Below are 17,292 nucleotides of genomic sequence, written 5' to 3'. Positions count from 1 at the left end.
ACCCCCTCGTCGGAGTGTTGTCTCCGCAGAACGCATCAGAACGCAGCACGGCACACGAAGTCTCCTTTACCGTCTGCAATCTCCGGATCCGTCGGGACGGCATGGCCAGCTCCAATGGCTTCGTCGGCGGCGCAGGTACTTCTTCGGAATCGGCGTTGATCTTCCTCGGCACCGGTTGTTCGAGCATGGTCCCCAACATCATGTGCCTCCTTCAGCCCTCCGACCCTCCCTGCTCCGTCTGCGTCCAGTCCCTCTCTCTCCCTCCCGAACGCAACCCTAATTACAGGTCCTCTTTCGCTTTCCCCTTCTTTCTCCTTTCGTTTCCAAACCTCGCTTCAAGATCTCGATCCACAGGTGCAACACTTCTCTCCTAATCGATTACTGCCAACCCAGCACCGGTGCTCGCAGCTATATATTGATCGACGTCGGCAAGACGTTCAGGGAGACCGTGCTCCGCTGGTTCGTTTCGCATCGGATTCCCAGAGTTGATTCTGTGAGTTCACTTAACGCTGTGAATTTTAGTGAAGATGCCTTCTTAATGTTTCGATGCTTCCCTCGTGCGCAAATGCTGCTCAAATTTCAATGTCTTTCAATAATGGCTTGGAAAAATGAAAAGTAAATTTGTTGCCAACAGAGGTTTGGGTCTAATTGAAGGACTAGTTTTCCATAACGTAGCGAACCAAGATTCGAATTCCCGCCGGGGAAGTTTCTGCAATTAGTGCTCACCCTTGCCTCACATTTTCTCCCAATCAGAATACTCATAAGAAACTAAAAGTGAAAGGCAGAAAGAAAGAAAGAAAGCAATTTGTTGTTTCCGTTTATATTGCATTTCATACCAAGGCATGGCTTTTTGATGTCTTGGCAGTGTTTATTCCTTGCTTGGCTTAGTTAGACTTCTATAGAAGCACTTCTAGGAAGAAAAAAATAAAAGGAAAATGAAATAAATTTTTTCATAAGTTAAAATTTAAGCTAATTAGCTTGTGCATAAGCTAATTTGTTGAAGTTCTCTCTTATTAGTTTCTCCAAAATCTTATTTTAACTTATGCATAAGTTGGTTCTAGTTTTGGATTGAATACATGTTTGGCTTTTGGGCTATAGACAATGTCCTTTCTTGAATGATGTCATGGATGTTTCTAACAATGCTTCTGTTGGTGTCTCTCTAAAAGATGCCGAACCTAGGGATAGAATGGCATACTAGTCTGAGTATCGGGATCTCTCTGTTTCCTTTAGCTTCCTCTTTCTGTAATTTGTCTTCTGTAGATATTTGGAACAGAGAAAATGGTCTTTTACTTCGGTTTCATGATCTTATTAGAAGACTGACTCAGTCTGTCAGATGAGCGCAGAAAGTCAAAAGATGAAGGTTTATTACTATCCACGATAATAATCAAGGTCATATTGAGCCGAGTATATTCGTAAAAGTATAGGTTATTATTATCAGAAAATTAGTATTTATTATTCATCAGAGAGAGATGCTTTAGAAGAGTTTGGCTATCTCAGTGCACCTGATTTTTTAAGGGATATTCCATTTCAGATATATGCTGGTAAAGATATTGATAGAACATGCTGGGATCCTACAGTGCTGTTGGTGCTTCGAGAGACCAAAAAATCTCCATTCATTCAAATACCCCAAATTGTTCTCCTTTCATTAATGGAGGCAACCTTGACAAGAAAACAATCTTATCTAAAATAAAGAAACGTGATAAACAATCCTATCTAGAATAAAGAGATCCTGAAAAAGAGATAAATGTGATTTTGGACCTAATTTCACCTTTCAAAACTGTCTGATTGTTTAGGATTGTTTCTCACTTATATATTATATTTTGGTCATATCACTAGTTGACTTGAAATTTCCAACATTAATGTAATTGGTAAGGTGAGCAAACAAAACAATGAATCATGCAATTACTAATTAACAGTGAGGGTTAAAGTTTTCTATTTTACATATTGTGAGAATGTCAGAAATTTGAGCAGAGCCTCTTAAAATTACTCACAGCATTCATGAGGTTTGGAGAAAATTTTACATTCTAACAGGGAAGGAAGTCGGTTTGGGAAAAATCAATTTATAAATGATTTATAAGCCATGAAGTTGGATAATTGTTGTTGAAGTGTGAAACTCAAGAACATGGATTGATTACAATTATGTGTTTAGCATATTTTTATTGTATCTTATCTATATTATTTCCGTGCAATTTGTATTGACCTGAAGTTTACATTCTCTGAATATACAAACTTAATTTGTGCTTGCATTGCAGATAATTTTAACTCATGAACATGCCGATGCAGTCCTTGGATTGGATGATATACGTGCTGTGCAGCCTTTTAGTCCAACAAATGATATTGATCCCACACCCATATACTTGAGTCAACATTCAATGGATAGGTAATTAGTAGCTGCACCTTGTTTTTCAATTAAATTATATATTAATAATATTAACACTTCATACCTGATTTAACTGATATTACATTTAACTTTCCTCCATTTAAAAAAACCTGCATAGTGCATGCAAAAATCTCTTATGATTTAATGAGACACTACTACATTACAATGTAATCCTAACCATCAAATAGTAACAGAACCATCATTCCTGGCTCAATTGCAATATTGTTAAGTCAAATACCCTGAATATCAAGAATTCAACAATTTAGCCTATAGTGGGTAAATTGTCTTAGAAAACACCCCATATATGGGACCATTGCTATATTTTGTATTACTTGCTTAAACAGGAAGTTCTGACATATCACTTGCACACTAAATAAACTTAATAGTTCTTTAAGAAGATATGGATGAACACATAACATTTTATCACATGTCTTTTCAAACTATTCTCATTGCATGTATTTTATGATTATTTAACAAAAAAGGCAGCAAGTTGTACTGTTAATTGTGGTAGTCAGTCAGTTAAAACTTTAAAGGCACTCTATTGATCAGTAAGGCTCTTTGATTTTCAACATGCAAGAACTCAATTAAATGCTTGGAAAATTAGCCTTTCTGAAAATATTTTATCATGAGTCATTGAGATGAAATCAGTGCATTGGGTGCACTTCTCAACCATTGTATTTGGGTGCTTGATATCTAGAAAATGGTTTTGATTGCAATGCAACTTCTGTCTCAGAATTATGCCCCTTGCATTTGATTTCATGGCTGTCTTATGCTCTCCAGTATTTGAATCCATGTTTTGAATCTTTGCAACAGTATAGCAGAGAAGTTTCCTTATTTGGTTCGGAAAAAGCGTAAGGAAGGAGAAGAAATACGAAGGGTGGCTCAAATTGACTGGAACATTATTGCTGATGACTGCAATCAACCTTTTTTTGCATCAGGATTAAAATTCACTCCTTTACCAGTTACTTGCCACAACCTTTGTCATCAATGGTGATAATGCAATATTCCTTTATATTATAGGGAATTGACTGTTTACTTTGTGGATGTAGGTTATGCATGGAGAGGATTACATCTGTTTGGGCTTTCTTTTTGGTGAGAAAAACAGGGTAGCTTATATATCTGATGTTTCCCGGATTCCTCCTAGTACAGAGTATGGTATGTTTTGAATTAGTTTCTTCCTGCTTGGACATACACATTTATGTACCAGTGCTCTAAGATCTGAATAATCTATGATATCTTGTGTTTTATCATGAGAAACACTAGTATTACACTCTATTATAAATTGAAATTTATTGGAAATCACAACTTTTTAGGTCTCACTTCTTATTTAATGAACTTCATTCTTGATTTCGTAATTTTTAATAAATTTTAATCACTAGTAGGGTGTATTGGAAGGAATGTTTGCTAGAACCTCCCGTTTTATTAAATTATATTCTGACTCTCTTTATCTCTTAACTGGAAAAAGAAAGACAGATCAGTCATGGATTGTTCATTTTGGCAGTTTGATGCACACTGCCATTCTGTAATTTGGACAGCATGTGTAGCATTTTGGATTGCAATAAAATCATCAACCCCAGAATAAAAAAAATTGATGTTTGAAGTATTTACACATAATGAGAAAACTCTTAGATAAATTATGATTTTCAACATCTTATATCTAGCAATATATTTCTTTTTACAGTCATCTCAAAAAGTGGAGCTGGACAGTTGGATCTTCTCATATTGGATTCATTGTATAGGGTCAGTAGTTCCATTTTCAACTTTTTTGGGGTTTAGAATATAAATATGATGTTCATGCTGTATTTTCTACATATATAATGTTTGTTATGTTCTGCCACTGTATTTGTACAACGATGTACATTTATGCATGATATACCAAGGATCTCTTCATGCACGAACGGCATAAATGCATGCACACTCAACATGCATGAGTATCTTATGTATGAATTTTTAAGGAAAGTTTTTTATTTCTTGTCACTTGACATGCTTGATTTCTGGTCTGTTGCATCATTATTGTCTGATTCTTGTTATAAAGTGCTTTTTCTGTAACTGTTGTTTCTTACTGCTTGATCTGATTCAATGTTTTGTTAATTTGTTTTGTGGAATATTAGTGTCTCTTCAAAGGAGTAATTTTCACTTACATTTTATTTTTCTTATACAAGACCGACATCACGTATTTGTTGTATTGTATGTTTAATAATTTATCAAAGAAGGCAGATAATATGATTACTCCATATGTGCTAGACCTAAATCCTTTAAAAATTTTCATGCACTTTCATCTTCAACTTTAAATTAATAAAACCCTCTGTCCTTTCATTGCTTAGAAAACATAAATATCAAGTTGCATTATTGATCATTTGGAAGTGAGAATTTTCAGAGACACGACAATTCTGTGTTTTAGTTTTGGTATTTCTTTAGGTTTTTGGTGATACATGTTTCCTTTGTTCTTTGTGTTATCGCAGACTGGGTCACACAATGTTCACCTTTGTTTTCCACAGGTTTGTTTTCCAGTTTACAAAGAGATAAAAAATAATAATAAATAATGTTTACACTTCATATCTTCCTGACCCTTTTGGTGAAATATTGTTATTCATTGGAAATTTTACAGACTCTAGAAACTGTGAAGAGGTTGTGTCCAAAGCAAACTCTACTTATTGGTTTGACTCACGAGTTTGATCACCATAAAGACAATGAGTTTTTGACAGAGTGGTCCAGAAGGTATAATATGCCTTGTTCTTTTTTGAAGAAGTAAAAACTGTTGCAAATGCATTTATAATATAATAAATAAATAGATGAAATAGAAAAATAATTTTACAAAATTAACCTAATAATTAATCTACTTTCTAAAGAATATTATGATGGGTATAAATGAAAAAAAATGACAATTATTGAGACTTATTTTTCTTTCAAACATGACATTTATTATGAGACAGAGAATATTGCTATATTTTGATAGTATTATAAGCTAACATGACACTTATTTTGGGAGTATTACTTTATGATATGTTGTAAATTTTAGGAAATGACAGAATTGACTCTTCTATTATTGTACTTAGGGAAGGAATTCCTGTGCAGCTTGCTCACGATGGTTTGAGAGTCCCCATAAATTTGTAGTAAGGAAAGGTAATTTTTGTTTATAGAATCAGTTTGATGGTTAGTTGTCCTGATTATAGCATTGTTTAACATTTAAAACAGCTCCTATAATTACTCCTCAATATTTCCTAATTTATTCTTTGTATTTATTTCATTAATTGTACAGTTTTGTGTAGCCCTATATTAGGGATTGTTGTAATTAAATAGGGGCTGTCTCATTGTATTATTTGAATGAGACATCACTCCTTTAGAAGGGGCATTCGATCAAAAATCTGTGATGGTATCAGAGCTCATGCTCTGAAACCTAAACATCTGTGTTCTTCGTAGTTCTTGAGTTTCAGGCCAGCTCCCTAGGCCAATGGAGGATGTCCCTTGTGTTCTTCTCTTTTCACTCAGTCAATATGAATCTTCATTGTTTTTTAGGAAGACAACTAATGGTATTGTTCACTTATACTCTGTTGATGACATGGTTATTGCAGGTTTAAATCCTGTCCTAATTCAGTAACTACAACATCTTACTGGTTCTTTTCATATGAAGGACTTAGGTTCTCTACAATATTTTTTGGTCCTAAAATTTTAAACTACCGCTATTGTTAACATTTGCCAATAAAATAAAAAATAAAAAATAAAAAAAAAGAGGGACATTCTGTCCAAAATCTATGGAAGAAATGGGAAGCATCATAAAATGAGGGCGAGCCTTTGGCTAATCCTTCTTTATTTTGCCAAGTGGTTGACAGTCTTAATTATTTGACTATTACTTGACTTAACGTTGCTTTTGCAGTCCAATAAGTTAGTTAATTTATGCAATCTCCTCGTCTTCCTCACTTAGCTACTCACAAGCAAATCATATGACACTTAAGGAGTACTCCTAACAAAGGTCTTTATTTCCCTATGTGGAAATCCTATTAAATTAAAAACTTTAAGTGATGCAGATTGGGCAGTTTGTGTGAATGATCCCCATTCGCTTCCAAGTTGGTATTTATGTCTTGGCAATGCTCTGATTTCATGAAAGAGTAAGAAATAGTTTCGTGTTATAAATCATCAACTGAGTCAGAGTATTGAGTCATGTCTTTTGCTTGCTTTGTGATTGTTTGGCTTTGTGGGGGTTATTGGGGGTAACTTTTCTCTCGAAGTGAATCTACTCCTCCCTATGCTGAAAACACTGGTGCAATTCAAATTGCTGTCAATCCTATTTTTCATGAACCTAAGAAACATATTGAAATGAGTTTTCATTATATCTATGAGAAGGCTACAATGACCATGTTATTTTTCTTCCTCGTAACTCCACTGATATTTAGGTTGTCAATATCTTTACAAGGCCTTGGCAAACCTCGACATAAATTTCTAGTTGAAAAATTGAATCAACATCAGTTTAAGCGGGTGTTGATAGAATCAGCCTGATTATTAGCAGCACTGCCTATCAATATATTTTAATATTTAAAACAGCTCTCATAATTACTCCTCAATATTTCCTAATTTATTATCTGCATTTATTTCATTAATTGTGCAGTTTTGTGGAGCTTTAAATTAGGGAATTGCTGTAATTAAATATGGGCTATCGGGTGTATTATTTAAATGAGAATTCACTCCTCTAGAAGGGGCATAGGTCAAAATTCTGCAAATTATTAATTTTGGTGGAATACTTAAACCCTAAACTATGATATGAATTATTCACCGTCTATGATCAGTGGTGCGTGCGTGCATTTGTGTCTTATGTCTCACTCTTGAGATGGATGTGCCTGCTGCTAAATGATCTCATTCCTTTTTTGTTTTGTTTTGTAAAAGATGCATCAATAAATTGTAGAATGAATGACATTCAGGGTGTATTTAAGGGAATGGATAGGAGAAGGTAGAAAATTTAGTGAGATCGAAAAACAATGATTCACTATTTTGCTTGTCCAGTGGAAAACCTCTTTGAAATCACTTAGCTATAGAAATTTAATACTGACAAACAAGCACATATGGTCTTTTCTCTTCCCCGTACGTTTATTCCTTTATTTTAGTAGCCATATTGACTTCCAATGAATATCAATGCTCTTAAATCTTACCATGTGCTATCATGTTATTGCAGGTTGAAGCATGTGACAATGTATACCGCAAAGTGTTGATCTTAATTAGATTGGATTGTAGCATTAATGTTTTTTACAGAATATCCTCAATTTCTACCAAAAAGCCACATTTTTGCTAGAGGTGGCATTTCTGGATATGACAAGGACAAATTATTTTGATGGGAGTTCTGATTCTTCTAATTAAACTCGTGAAAGCTGTATTAGAATATTTTATTTATAATCGATTTCTTATTGCCGGAAAACAAATTGTCTATCAATGAGTTTTAAGAGCTTAAAAAAACGCATCTTAAATTTCTTTTGCAGTCAATGTGAGTCACTCTACGTCTACGTCCACGATGAAGCTAATTTGCTGGCTAAAAGTTATGGATTATTATTCAATTTTATGGTATCCGTTATGAATAATAATTGGTAAACGTAACATTTAGTTTTGCTGACACTAATCTTCTTTCAGCTTCATCTTATTTTTTGCTGTTGCGGCTATATTTTACCCGCCACGTGTGGGTCCTGCTTGCATTAGCTTTACCTCTTTTCTTTCTATTACTAATATCATGGGGTTGCTTAAGGGTTATTTAATAATATAATGTCATCTATATCTATAAATAAAATGTCAATTTCTTATTTTGATGTTTAGGACAAATATATTTTTTATAAATATTATATAAATCGTACGATAGAAGAAAAAAAATCCTTTTATAAAGAAATATTTTTATTTTTAAAATTGTTGATAATTGAACACTATCTCACTGATTTGTGTATTCAAAAGAAGTTATCATGGAGGCACAAAGTATGTTCGTTTTCACTGGTTTTAATATAACAAAATTACAATTTACATTGTAGTAAAATTTTCTTTTTCACTAATTTTAATATAACAAAACTACAATCTACATTGTAGCAAATTGTCAGAAGAGTCTTATTCATTTTCTTTTTTATATCGAATGATATGAATAAAAATGCATTGAGCATGTTATAATTTATTAAAAATGTAATATTTAAATAATTTCATTTTTGTTATATTTGATGTTCGATGTTATTTATTATAAAGTATAATTTTTAGAAAGAAATAATGATCATTTTTATAAGATACTTTATAATTTTATAAAGTATTAATTTTATTTTTTTATCTTGTGTTTAAATAAAATTGTTAGAATAGAACTTAAGAAATAAGTGTTTTTTTCTCTCCTCTTTTTATATTTTTAAATTGTTATTTATCAATTGGGATTAATATATAAGTCTTGATATAAAATAATATATTTATTAATCTCATAAAATTTAATGATAAGTAAAAATGATATAGTCAGTACATCTTATTTTGTTTTATAAATTAATTAATATGATTATTTAATTCGATTAAAAATATTTTGGAATAAGAGAGGTGGTTCTCCTTCACATTAAAAAAAATGTGTTTATTCTGTTAAACATATCGAAAGTTAAGTGATCGAAGTCGATCAAATTCTAACATCTTCGCTTCCAGAAATTATAATAAAAATAATATGCACATGGCAACGATCGACTAGAAATTTCTTAAACGTAAGTTATCTTTTTATGTTACAAAAGATGTGAACGCGTTGAACTAGTCAATACACGTACGTGTGACGGTGTATAGGTTCCATTCACAAGACTTGGTCGTTTACAAAGAAACAACACCAGACCAGGGAGAAGGAAGCAACGAGTGTGATTCCTCCACACCCATAGTCAACATTTGGAATCATTCTAGAAAGGAACTTTTGAATTGATGGAAGCTTCAGTTTTGCATGTATGCCTGCGTGTCTTATGGTTTGCTTCTCGTATTTGAAGACTCTCGCATACAAAACAAAACATTGGTATAATTTAGTAGTTGGGAAGGAGGATACCTTAAAAGAGTTGCTTAGAAAATACAAGCACGAGATATGATGGCATGTTTCGTACCTTTTAACAACAAGAATTTGGACCTAAGTTTCTTTGTTTTCAAGCCAACTATTGTAATCATAGATGACCTCGTTCATGGCCTCAAACAGTTTTCCTTAAGCACTGAGAGTCTTGGTTGTATTCAAAGCTCTATATTTAGGAGCATCCATGGAAATATGGTAAGTTTTTTTTTTTTTTGCTTTCTCAGCTTTTCATGTTTAAGTTCATTTTGAATGTTTTCTCCTCACTTGATTATCTAAACCCTGAAGTGTATGATCTTTCTTTGCCCAGTGGATTCTATTTGTTTGAAACTTTACTGATTGTAGTTTATGAAACCCATTTGTTATCCTTGAATTGTACCAACCATTGGCTGGGAAGACCACAACTGAAAGATTGCACCCTAAATTGATTATATTGTATCATTCTTATTTTCAGATTTGTTTTCCACGTGGGATTTAGGACCCACAAGTTCATGATCAATGTTCATGAAGAACTTCTATCTTTCAGTGAATGACAACTTGAGATGCCATTGTTGCATGGTAGTCTACCATCTGTAATGGTTGAATCTGTTATCAATTCATAGATATACAGCTTAACATCTATGATTGAGTTCAATTATCTAGTTGTTTGTTTTTACCATGTGGCTTCTCAATAGTAATCAATTTCCTGAATTAGAAGCACAGATTCTAATTTTCTACACTGATTTTATTGATTAAAGTTTTCCTTCTGAATTAGAAGCACAGATTCTAATTTTCTACACTGATTTTATTGATTAAAGTTTTCCTTGGACCCAACTGTTTTTTTTTTTTTTGTTCACTTGAGGTAAGTAAGACAATATTGACCTTGTTTCACTTATACTGTTATGTGTTAGTGCTAATTTCTTGGGTTTATCTTTTCACTGGGTATATCATATATACCGTTTTTTGATTTGCTAACTTGAGCTGAATATTTGTGTTCTAATCAGATCATATGGTATGGAGCATGGCAGAGGCGATCCAGTAAGGAAAAAGAGCAGCTAACCTCAACCCTTGTAAGTTTGACAATGACTGCTGATGGGGTTTGTTTCTTTATTGGATCGTTAAAATATATGTGAACTTCACTGGTATCCTCAATGTCTGCACAGTTAGTTTAGAATCATCACGTATTCTTGGTCTTAACCCAACCAATCTTGGTGTGTCGTAATTAAAATTTGTAATTTATGAGAAAGAAATAATAACACTGAGTTATATGTAATGTAAAGATTGGTCAAGACCATAGTGGTCTTAGACCATGTATGGCAGAGGCAAATATTCATTTAATCTTTTACCTTAATCAACAACATAAACATACACTGATCAGTTTTCCCTTTAATCCATTGTTATTATTTATTTATTCATGTTGTTCACACTTAACAGAAATCAATGTTAACCAAGAACATATCAAGCATGGCTGTCTTAACTGATCACAGTTTCCTTGAAGCATACGGTGGAGAATCAAGAGATGGCTCTTCAACAGCAAAAATCTCTAGTGGGGACATAATATCCTTGAACTCAGCAGTCACCACTACTAATGACCTTAATGACCTCTGCTATGCTGTTCTAGCAATTCTAAGGTCACGCTTTGCCAAAATGGAAGGCATAACCTCAGGCCTTTGCTTCAAGGGACAAACCAAACCAAGAGTGGTGTGCATTCATGTGTGGAAGTGTCTCCATTTTTGTTATTCATGGATTCTCAACTCTGACCATAGAAATTGGATGATGCCATATCTTGAACGTTTCTCTATCGACATGAAGTATGATATTTTCCGAGTAGTCTATGTTAGTGGTGACAATGTGGCTGATCTTAACTATGTTTCTGCTCAGAAGCTGTTAGAAAATGGGAAAGAGAGTAGTAGACAAGGGCAGGTTATGCAGAACTGAGGGTACTGCTGCAAAGGAGAAATTATTACATGAGACCACGTAGCAAACCATAATTACATTTTTAATTTAGAAGCAAGAGTTAATAATATATCACATATTGGTGATTCTCAATGTAGAGGGTTTTGAAGTTTAGAATCATCACCTTTGCTAAGTTTCCCCCCCCCCCCCCCCCCCCTCTTATCTTGTAAATATTGTATATTACTTTCTCAAAATCAATTCTACAGAATAGGACTCAATTGTATATGTTACGTACGTGGTCATGGTCTATTGGGGCTAGCTGAGACCTTCAATTAATTAATAAAGCAATACTGTGTATGGGTATGGCTATATATTGCAGGGTCTTAAACTTCAGTGCAAATATGAATCATATGGCAATATAGTTGTTTTCGCTATTATAAGGTTGGGATTGAGCTAGGCTGTGTTGCTTAAAAACAGCTTAACTTTGAGGTTCAATAATCTGGTAAGTAGTTTTCAAGATATAGAAGGTTTGGATAAAAATGTTCTTGTGGTTTCATTTAAATGCAACTCAAAAGTGAAGTGGTTTTACCAAATAGTTAAGACATGGAAAGATTCTAAAAATAAAAAAATAAAAAAATTACTCTCCATCACCTTGCCTATTCCTCACTCTAGAGGGTACACAAAAAGAAAACAGAAAAACACTTCAACAGTCTAACTACTGCAGTACTACATACAATAATATTCGGCCCAAGAGAATATATATGTATGTGTGGATAGAAATTACATATATGAAATCTAAATAAAGCAATTAGTATCTAGCTCGTCTGATTGAGGGTGTGTTCTTATAAATCTTTTGTACTAAGGGAAAAAAAATTGTTTAATTAAAAATTAAAAAACTAAAATCACACTATTACAATCTTTTAAGAATTAAAAGTTCAAAATTATATAATTATAATATTTGAAAGATCAATTAAGTCTATTTTAAATAAATTATTAATAAAAAATTATATTATAATATAAATTATTTATCATAAATTTAAAATATAATTTATATATCTAAAAATATTTATTTATATAAATTTTAAATATAATTTATATATTCAAATATAATATTTATTTATATATAGTTTATTATAAATTTTAATTATATATAATAAGTATTTATTTATTTCAATTATTCATGTATCCATTTTTCCCATAAAAGCAGTGATGTGAAAAAAGAAGAAAAAAAATTGGTGCGAAAAATAAATAAATAAGTCTTTAATAAATGAATAAACGACAACAAATAAATTGAGCTTAGAATTCCTTTTCCTTTGTTGAGTTGTCTTCTCCCTTGTCCCTCTTTGTTGCACTCTTCGGTCTTCACTGAGTTTATTGATTCACTCACAATTTTCGTCTTCCATTTTCTCCCATTTCGAAAAGATACTGATCGGTTCGGTGAATTACTGATTGGTAGTTTCCTCAAATTGCGGATTTCATTTTTTTTTTTTTACATTTTCCTTTCTCATTTCATTGATTCCTCAATTTTCATCAACTCAATAGCTTTACTTCTCACCCACCATTTCAGCGATGCCACTTCCGAGGTTCAATCATTATCTATTGGGAAAAGTTTTAGCTTCCCATTTCCATTCTAACAATTTCTCTTGTATCGCTTTCAGTCTTTATTCTGCAACAAATTGTGTTTCTTCTGTTTTGTATTCAACTACTAATCTTAGAGATCAAAGTGAGGGTAACTGCAACAAATTTGGGAGTTTCAATGATGGTTTGGGGAAAGCGGGTTCTGGTTTTCAAAAAGACTTAAGTTTTAGTGCTAGTGTTAGTGATGAGGCAGAAGAAGAGGAGTGCGAAGAAGGAGAGGGGTCTAGTGATGATGAGAGTCTTGAGTTCATTAGTTCCTATCATGGAAACCACAAGGAGAAAGATAGTATTGCAAGAGTTGAAATTGGTGATAGTGAATTTAGGCACCCTTTGGTCAGGGAGGTTTGTAGATTAATCACATTTAGGTCTGCTTGGAACCCTAATTTTGAAGGACATTTGAGGCACTTATTGAGAAGCCTCAAGCCACCACTTGTTTGCGCCGTTTTGCGCTCTCAGGTTGATGAGCGTGTTGCTTTGAACTTTTTCTATTGGGCCGATAGGCAGTGGCGCTACAGGCATGTCACTGTTGTCTACTACACAATGCTTGATGTCCTTAGCAAGACCAAATTGTGCCAAGGTGCAAGGAGGGTTCTTCGGCTCATGAAGCGCCGCGGAATTCAGTGTTCACCCGAAGCTTTTGGTTATGTGATGGTGTCTTATAGCCGCGCAGGGAAGTTGAGGAATGCATTGCGGGTTTTGACCTTGATGCAGAAAGCTGGGGTTGAACCTAATTTGTCTATATGTAACACCACTATCTATGTTTTGGTGAAGGGAAATAAGTTGGAAAAGGCGCTGAGATTCTTGGAGCGAATGCAGGTGATTGGAATTGAACCCAATGTTGTAACTTACAATTGCTTGATCAAGGGTTACTGTGATTTAAATCGAATTGAGGATGCATTGGAGCTTATTGCAGGAATGCCATCCAAGGGATGCCCTCCAGATAAAGTTAGTTATTATACTGTGATGGCTTTCCTCTGTAAGGAGAAAAAAGTTGAGCAGGTGAAGTGTTTAATGGAGAACATGGTTCGGAATAGTAGCTTGATACCAGATCAGGTTACATATAATACACTTATCCACATGCTTTCAAAGTATGGACATGCAGATGAGGCTCTTGCTTTCCTTAAGGAAGCAGAAGACAAGGGCTTCCACATTGATAAGGTTGGGTATAGTGCAATAGTTCACTCATTCTGTCAAGAGGGGAGGATGGGTGAGGCCAAGAGTTTAGTCATTGATATGTACTCAAGAGGATGTAACCCTGATGTTGTGACGTATACTGCTATTATCGATGGATTTTGTCGCTTGGGTAGGATAGATGAAGCAAAAAAGATGCTGCAGCAGATGTACAAACATGGGTGCAAGCCAAATACTGTATCATATACAGCTTTGTTGAATGGCCTCTGTCACAATGGAAAATCATTAGAGGCAAGAGAGATGATAAATGTAAGTGAGGAGCATTGGTGGACCCCAAATGCGATCACTTATGGTGCCGTGATGCATGGGCTCCGTAGGGAGGGAAAATTTTCTGAGGCCTGTGATTTGACCTGGGAAATGATTGAAAAAGGGTTTTTCCCAAATCCAGTTGAAATTAACCTGCTAATACAGTCTCTCAGTCAAAATCAGAAAGTAGTAGAAGCTAAAAAATATTTAGAGGGGTGTCTGAATAAGGGGTGTGCCATTAATGTTGTAAACTTCACTACTGTAATTCATGGTTTTTGTCAGATCGGTGACATGGAAGGTGCTCTATCTGTGCTAGACGACATGTACTTAAGTAACAAACATCCTGATGCCGTCACATATACAACATTGTTTGACTCATTGGGGAAGAAAGGTAGATTGGATGAGGCAGCTGAATTGATTTTAAAGATGCTTAGCAAAGGTTTGGTTCCAACTCCTGTAACATACAGGTCAGTTATCCACCGTTACTGTCAATGGGGTAGAGTAGATGATATGTTGAACTTATTAGAAAAAATGCTTGCTAGGCAGCCATTTAGAACAGTATACAATCAGGTTATTGAAAAGCTTTGTGATTTTGGGAACCTTGAGGAGGCCGAGAAACTATTGGGTAAGGTATTGAGAACTGCATCAAAATTTGATGCTAATACATGCCATGTTCTGATGGAAAGCTATCTGAATAAAGGGATTGCTCTATCAGCGTATAAAGTGGCATGTCAAATGTTTAGACGGAATTTGATTCCTGATTTAAAATTGTGTGAGAAAGTGAGCAAGAAGCTGGTGTTAGATGGTAAGTTGGTGGAGGCTGATAACCTTATGTTACGACTTGTTGAGCGTGGAATACAACAAAAATAAGATGCATTTGTAAAGTTAGCTGCTATGCTAAGATTAAGCCTTGTAGCGAAGATTTTGTTTTCATTTTCCTTTGTTGGTATTCTATCTTGCTGCTTCAATGTGGCAAGGCATTTTTTGGGAAAAAATGATTTTATTTAGAGAATGTAAATTTCGCCCATATAACCATCATAGATATGATTTAGATAATTTTACCATTTTTAAGTTCATTCACAAATTGATTTCTCTTTTATGTTGATAATGATACGCACATGCACTAGAGCACACTGCAGGTTCTATTCTAAACATCAAACTGATCAACCACACCTCAACGTAAGTTTTATGCACTCCAAAACATATGCCTTTTGGTGGGAAGAGACCAATATTTCATACATATTGTTGACGTAATGAATTTTAGTTTTCCCTTTGAAAAATGGTTTGGGCAAAAGCTGTAGTCCAAGGTTTGGAGATTCTCTCAACTGAAAAGTGAAAGCCAAACGAACTAGTCAGTTTCTGCTTGAAATTTTATGTTTGAGTTATAGGCTTTTAATGAAGGATTAATTGCACATTAGCAGACTTGAATAATTTCTCCTAGTAAACATAGGGTGGAGCTTATAGGGCGTTGCTATCATAGAAAGAAGGATGGATCCAACTGCAACTCAACCAGAACTTCCCCCCTTCAGGTATACTTGCCTCAGATCTGAGAACTACTCCATTGCATAGATGAGATCAACAAAATTGGGCAGAGTAATAATAGGCGCAACTTTATGAAATTGCCTTGTTTATCTAACATTTGAATTTAGATGTAATACATATGCTCAGAACCATGGTTTATGATTTAACATTCCAATAGATGATATTTGTGCTAAATTAGCATACGGACTGAGTGAAACATAGAAGGTGCCATTTGGAAATCATATTGCAGATGCACTTCTTGCTATGCTCATATTTTTATTTTTATTCTTTTTTATGTATAATCATATTTTACCATAGTTCGGTCATTGTTGTATTCTTTTAATATCTTTTTAAAATTTAGTATGTGAATAGTTAATGTTATTGTTTATTTTCGTTTATCTCCATGTGATTTTAATAAGTTAGAGTACACAATTTGGAGACTCACTATCTTTATTCTCACAATACTTTCTTTACATTTTCTCTTCTATTTGGACAAGCACTTCACACAGAATCTATGGAACTAGCTAGTAAAAATAAATTTCACTCAATAATAAATTGCATTCCTTTTTATCAAAGTGTATATTATAATTAAAATTCATTTTGAGAAATAGATGATTAGGAATATTAACTATACAAATAAGAATGTAAAGGAGGATAGTTTATATGGTTTGACGGGAAACTTTTTGGTTGCACCTCCAAAGGAAAAAGAGAATAGTATCGACAGTATTTAATATTTAATTGAGTAAGAGTGATAATCTCAATATTCTAATTTATAATATAAGATTAAAAAAGTTATGCGAAGGTAAAAGATAAAGTAGAAAAGTTAATTATTGAAATTTTATAAATATATAGTAAAGGAAGTCGACAATGGTAATATTGACTTCCATTTAAATATATAAAGGTGTATAAAGTGAGAATAATTCTGACTTTGGAAATATTGATAACTTTAAATTGTTATACAACCATTAATGGATGACCAAAATTAAGATTATTTAGTAATTACATGATCACTTAAAAATCTCATTCGCATTTTTTTAATATTGACTAATTAAGTGAAATCTAATGAGGCCATCGAAAAAGCTAGAGGCTAGCAAACGCCATTTGTACGAAATCAAGGTTTGGATAAAAGTTTATTATAAAACCATATATATGCATACTATTGAGTGTAATTGATTCCAAGTTTAGGTCACGGATATTATAAAACCATACATATGTATACTATTGAAAAATAATTTTCCTTTTCCAAGTGTACGTCACTGATATTATAAAACCATACATATGAAATAAACTGAGCTTAAATTAATAGCAAACAGGCTCTATACAGGTGGAAACGAGGAACTGAGAGCTGGTGTTTACAAACCACAAAAATACGTATTTGAATAAATAGTGGAAAAATAGAAATGTCTACTTTTAC

The 17,292-nt window shown here is 33.6% G+C and overlaps 3 protein-coding genes across 5 annotated transcripts; all 3 read left to right on the top strand.

Moving 5' to 3' along the window:
* Window positions 1-7,788, top strand: LOC109816404 (putative hydrolase C777.06c). 2 transcript variants are annotated; one of them, XM_083065755.1, is made up of 10 exons: window positions 1-286; window positions 355-493; window positions 2,253-2,380; window positions 3,194-3,341; window positions 3,430-3,535; window positions 4,062-4,120; window positions 4,843-4,878; window positions 4,989-5,098; window positions 5,437-5,499; window positions 7,546-7,788. In XM_083065755.1, the coding sequence occupies exons 1-9, from the start codon at window positions 102-104 to the stop codon at window positions 5,492-5,494; spliced, it is 969 nt and encodes a 322-aa protein (XP_082921881.1). In that variant the 5' UTR covers window positions 1-101; the 3' UTR covers window positions 5,495-5,499; window positions 7,546-7,788. The 2 variants fall into 2 exon arrangements, with proteins under 2 accessions (XP_082921881.1, XP_020237002.1); XM_020381413.3 differs by having other exon boundaries at window positions 2-286; window positions 5,437-5,503; window positions 7,545-7,788.
* Window positions 7,789-9,164: 1,376 nt separating this feature from the next.
* LOC109816402 (uncharacterized) lies at window positions 9,165-11,653 on the top strand. Of its 2 annotated transcripts, XM_029275017.2 has the most exons (4): window positions 9,471-9,605; window positions 9,862-9,965; window positions 10,391-10,456; window positions 10,821-11,653. In XM_029275017.2, exons 2-4 carry the CDS (start codon window positions 9,906-9,908, stop codon window positions 11,322-11,324), a joined length of 630 nt encoding a protein of 209 aa, XP_029130850.1. In that variant the 5' UTR covers window positions 9,471-9,605; window positions 9,862-9,905; the 3' UTR covers window positions 11,325-11,653. The 2 variants fall into 2 exon arrangements, with proteins under 2 accessions (XP_020237000.1, XP_029130850.1); XM_020381411.3 differs by lacking the exon at window positions 9,862-9,965 and having other exon boundaries at window positions 9,165-9,605.
* A 747-nt stretch (window positions 11,654-12,400) lies between these two features.
* On the top strand, window positions 12,401-16,320 carry LOC109816399 (Tetratricopeptide repeat (TPR)-like superfamily protein). Its single transcript, XM_083065753.1, has 2 exons — window positions 12,401-15,708; window positions 15,808-16,320. The coding sequence occupies exon 1, from the start codon at window positions 12,852-12,854 to the stop codon at window positions 15,225-15,227; it is 2,376 nt and encodes a 791-aa protein (XP_082921879.1). The 5' UTR covers window positions 12,401-12,851; the 3' UTR covers window positions 15,228-15,708; window positions 15,808-16,320.
* Window positions 16,321-17,292: the final 972 nt, after the last annotated feature.

The sequence above is a fragment of the Cajanus cajan genome, chromosome 1, assembly GCF_000230855.2.
Source record: "Cajanus cajan strain Asha chromosome 1, NIPB_CcT2T_4, whole genome shotgun sequence".
In the NCBI taxonomy this organism is placed as follows: domain Eukaryota; kingdom Viridiplantae; phylum Streptophyta; class Magnoliopsida; order Fabales; family Fabaceae; genus Cajanus; species Cajanus cajan.
Note: the sequence above shows the minus strand (reverse complement) of the source record. Positions and strands in the feature narration are given on the sequence as shown.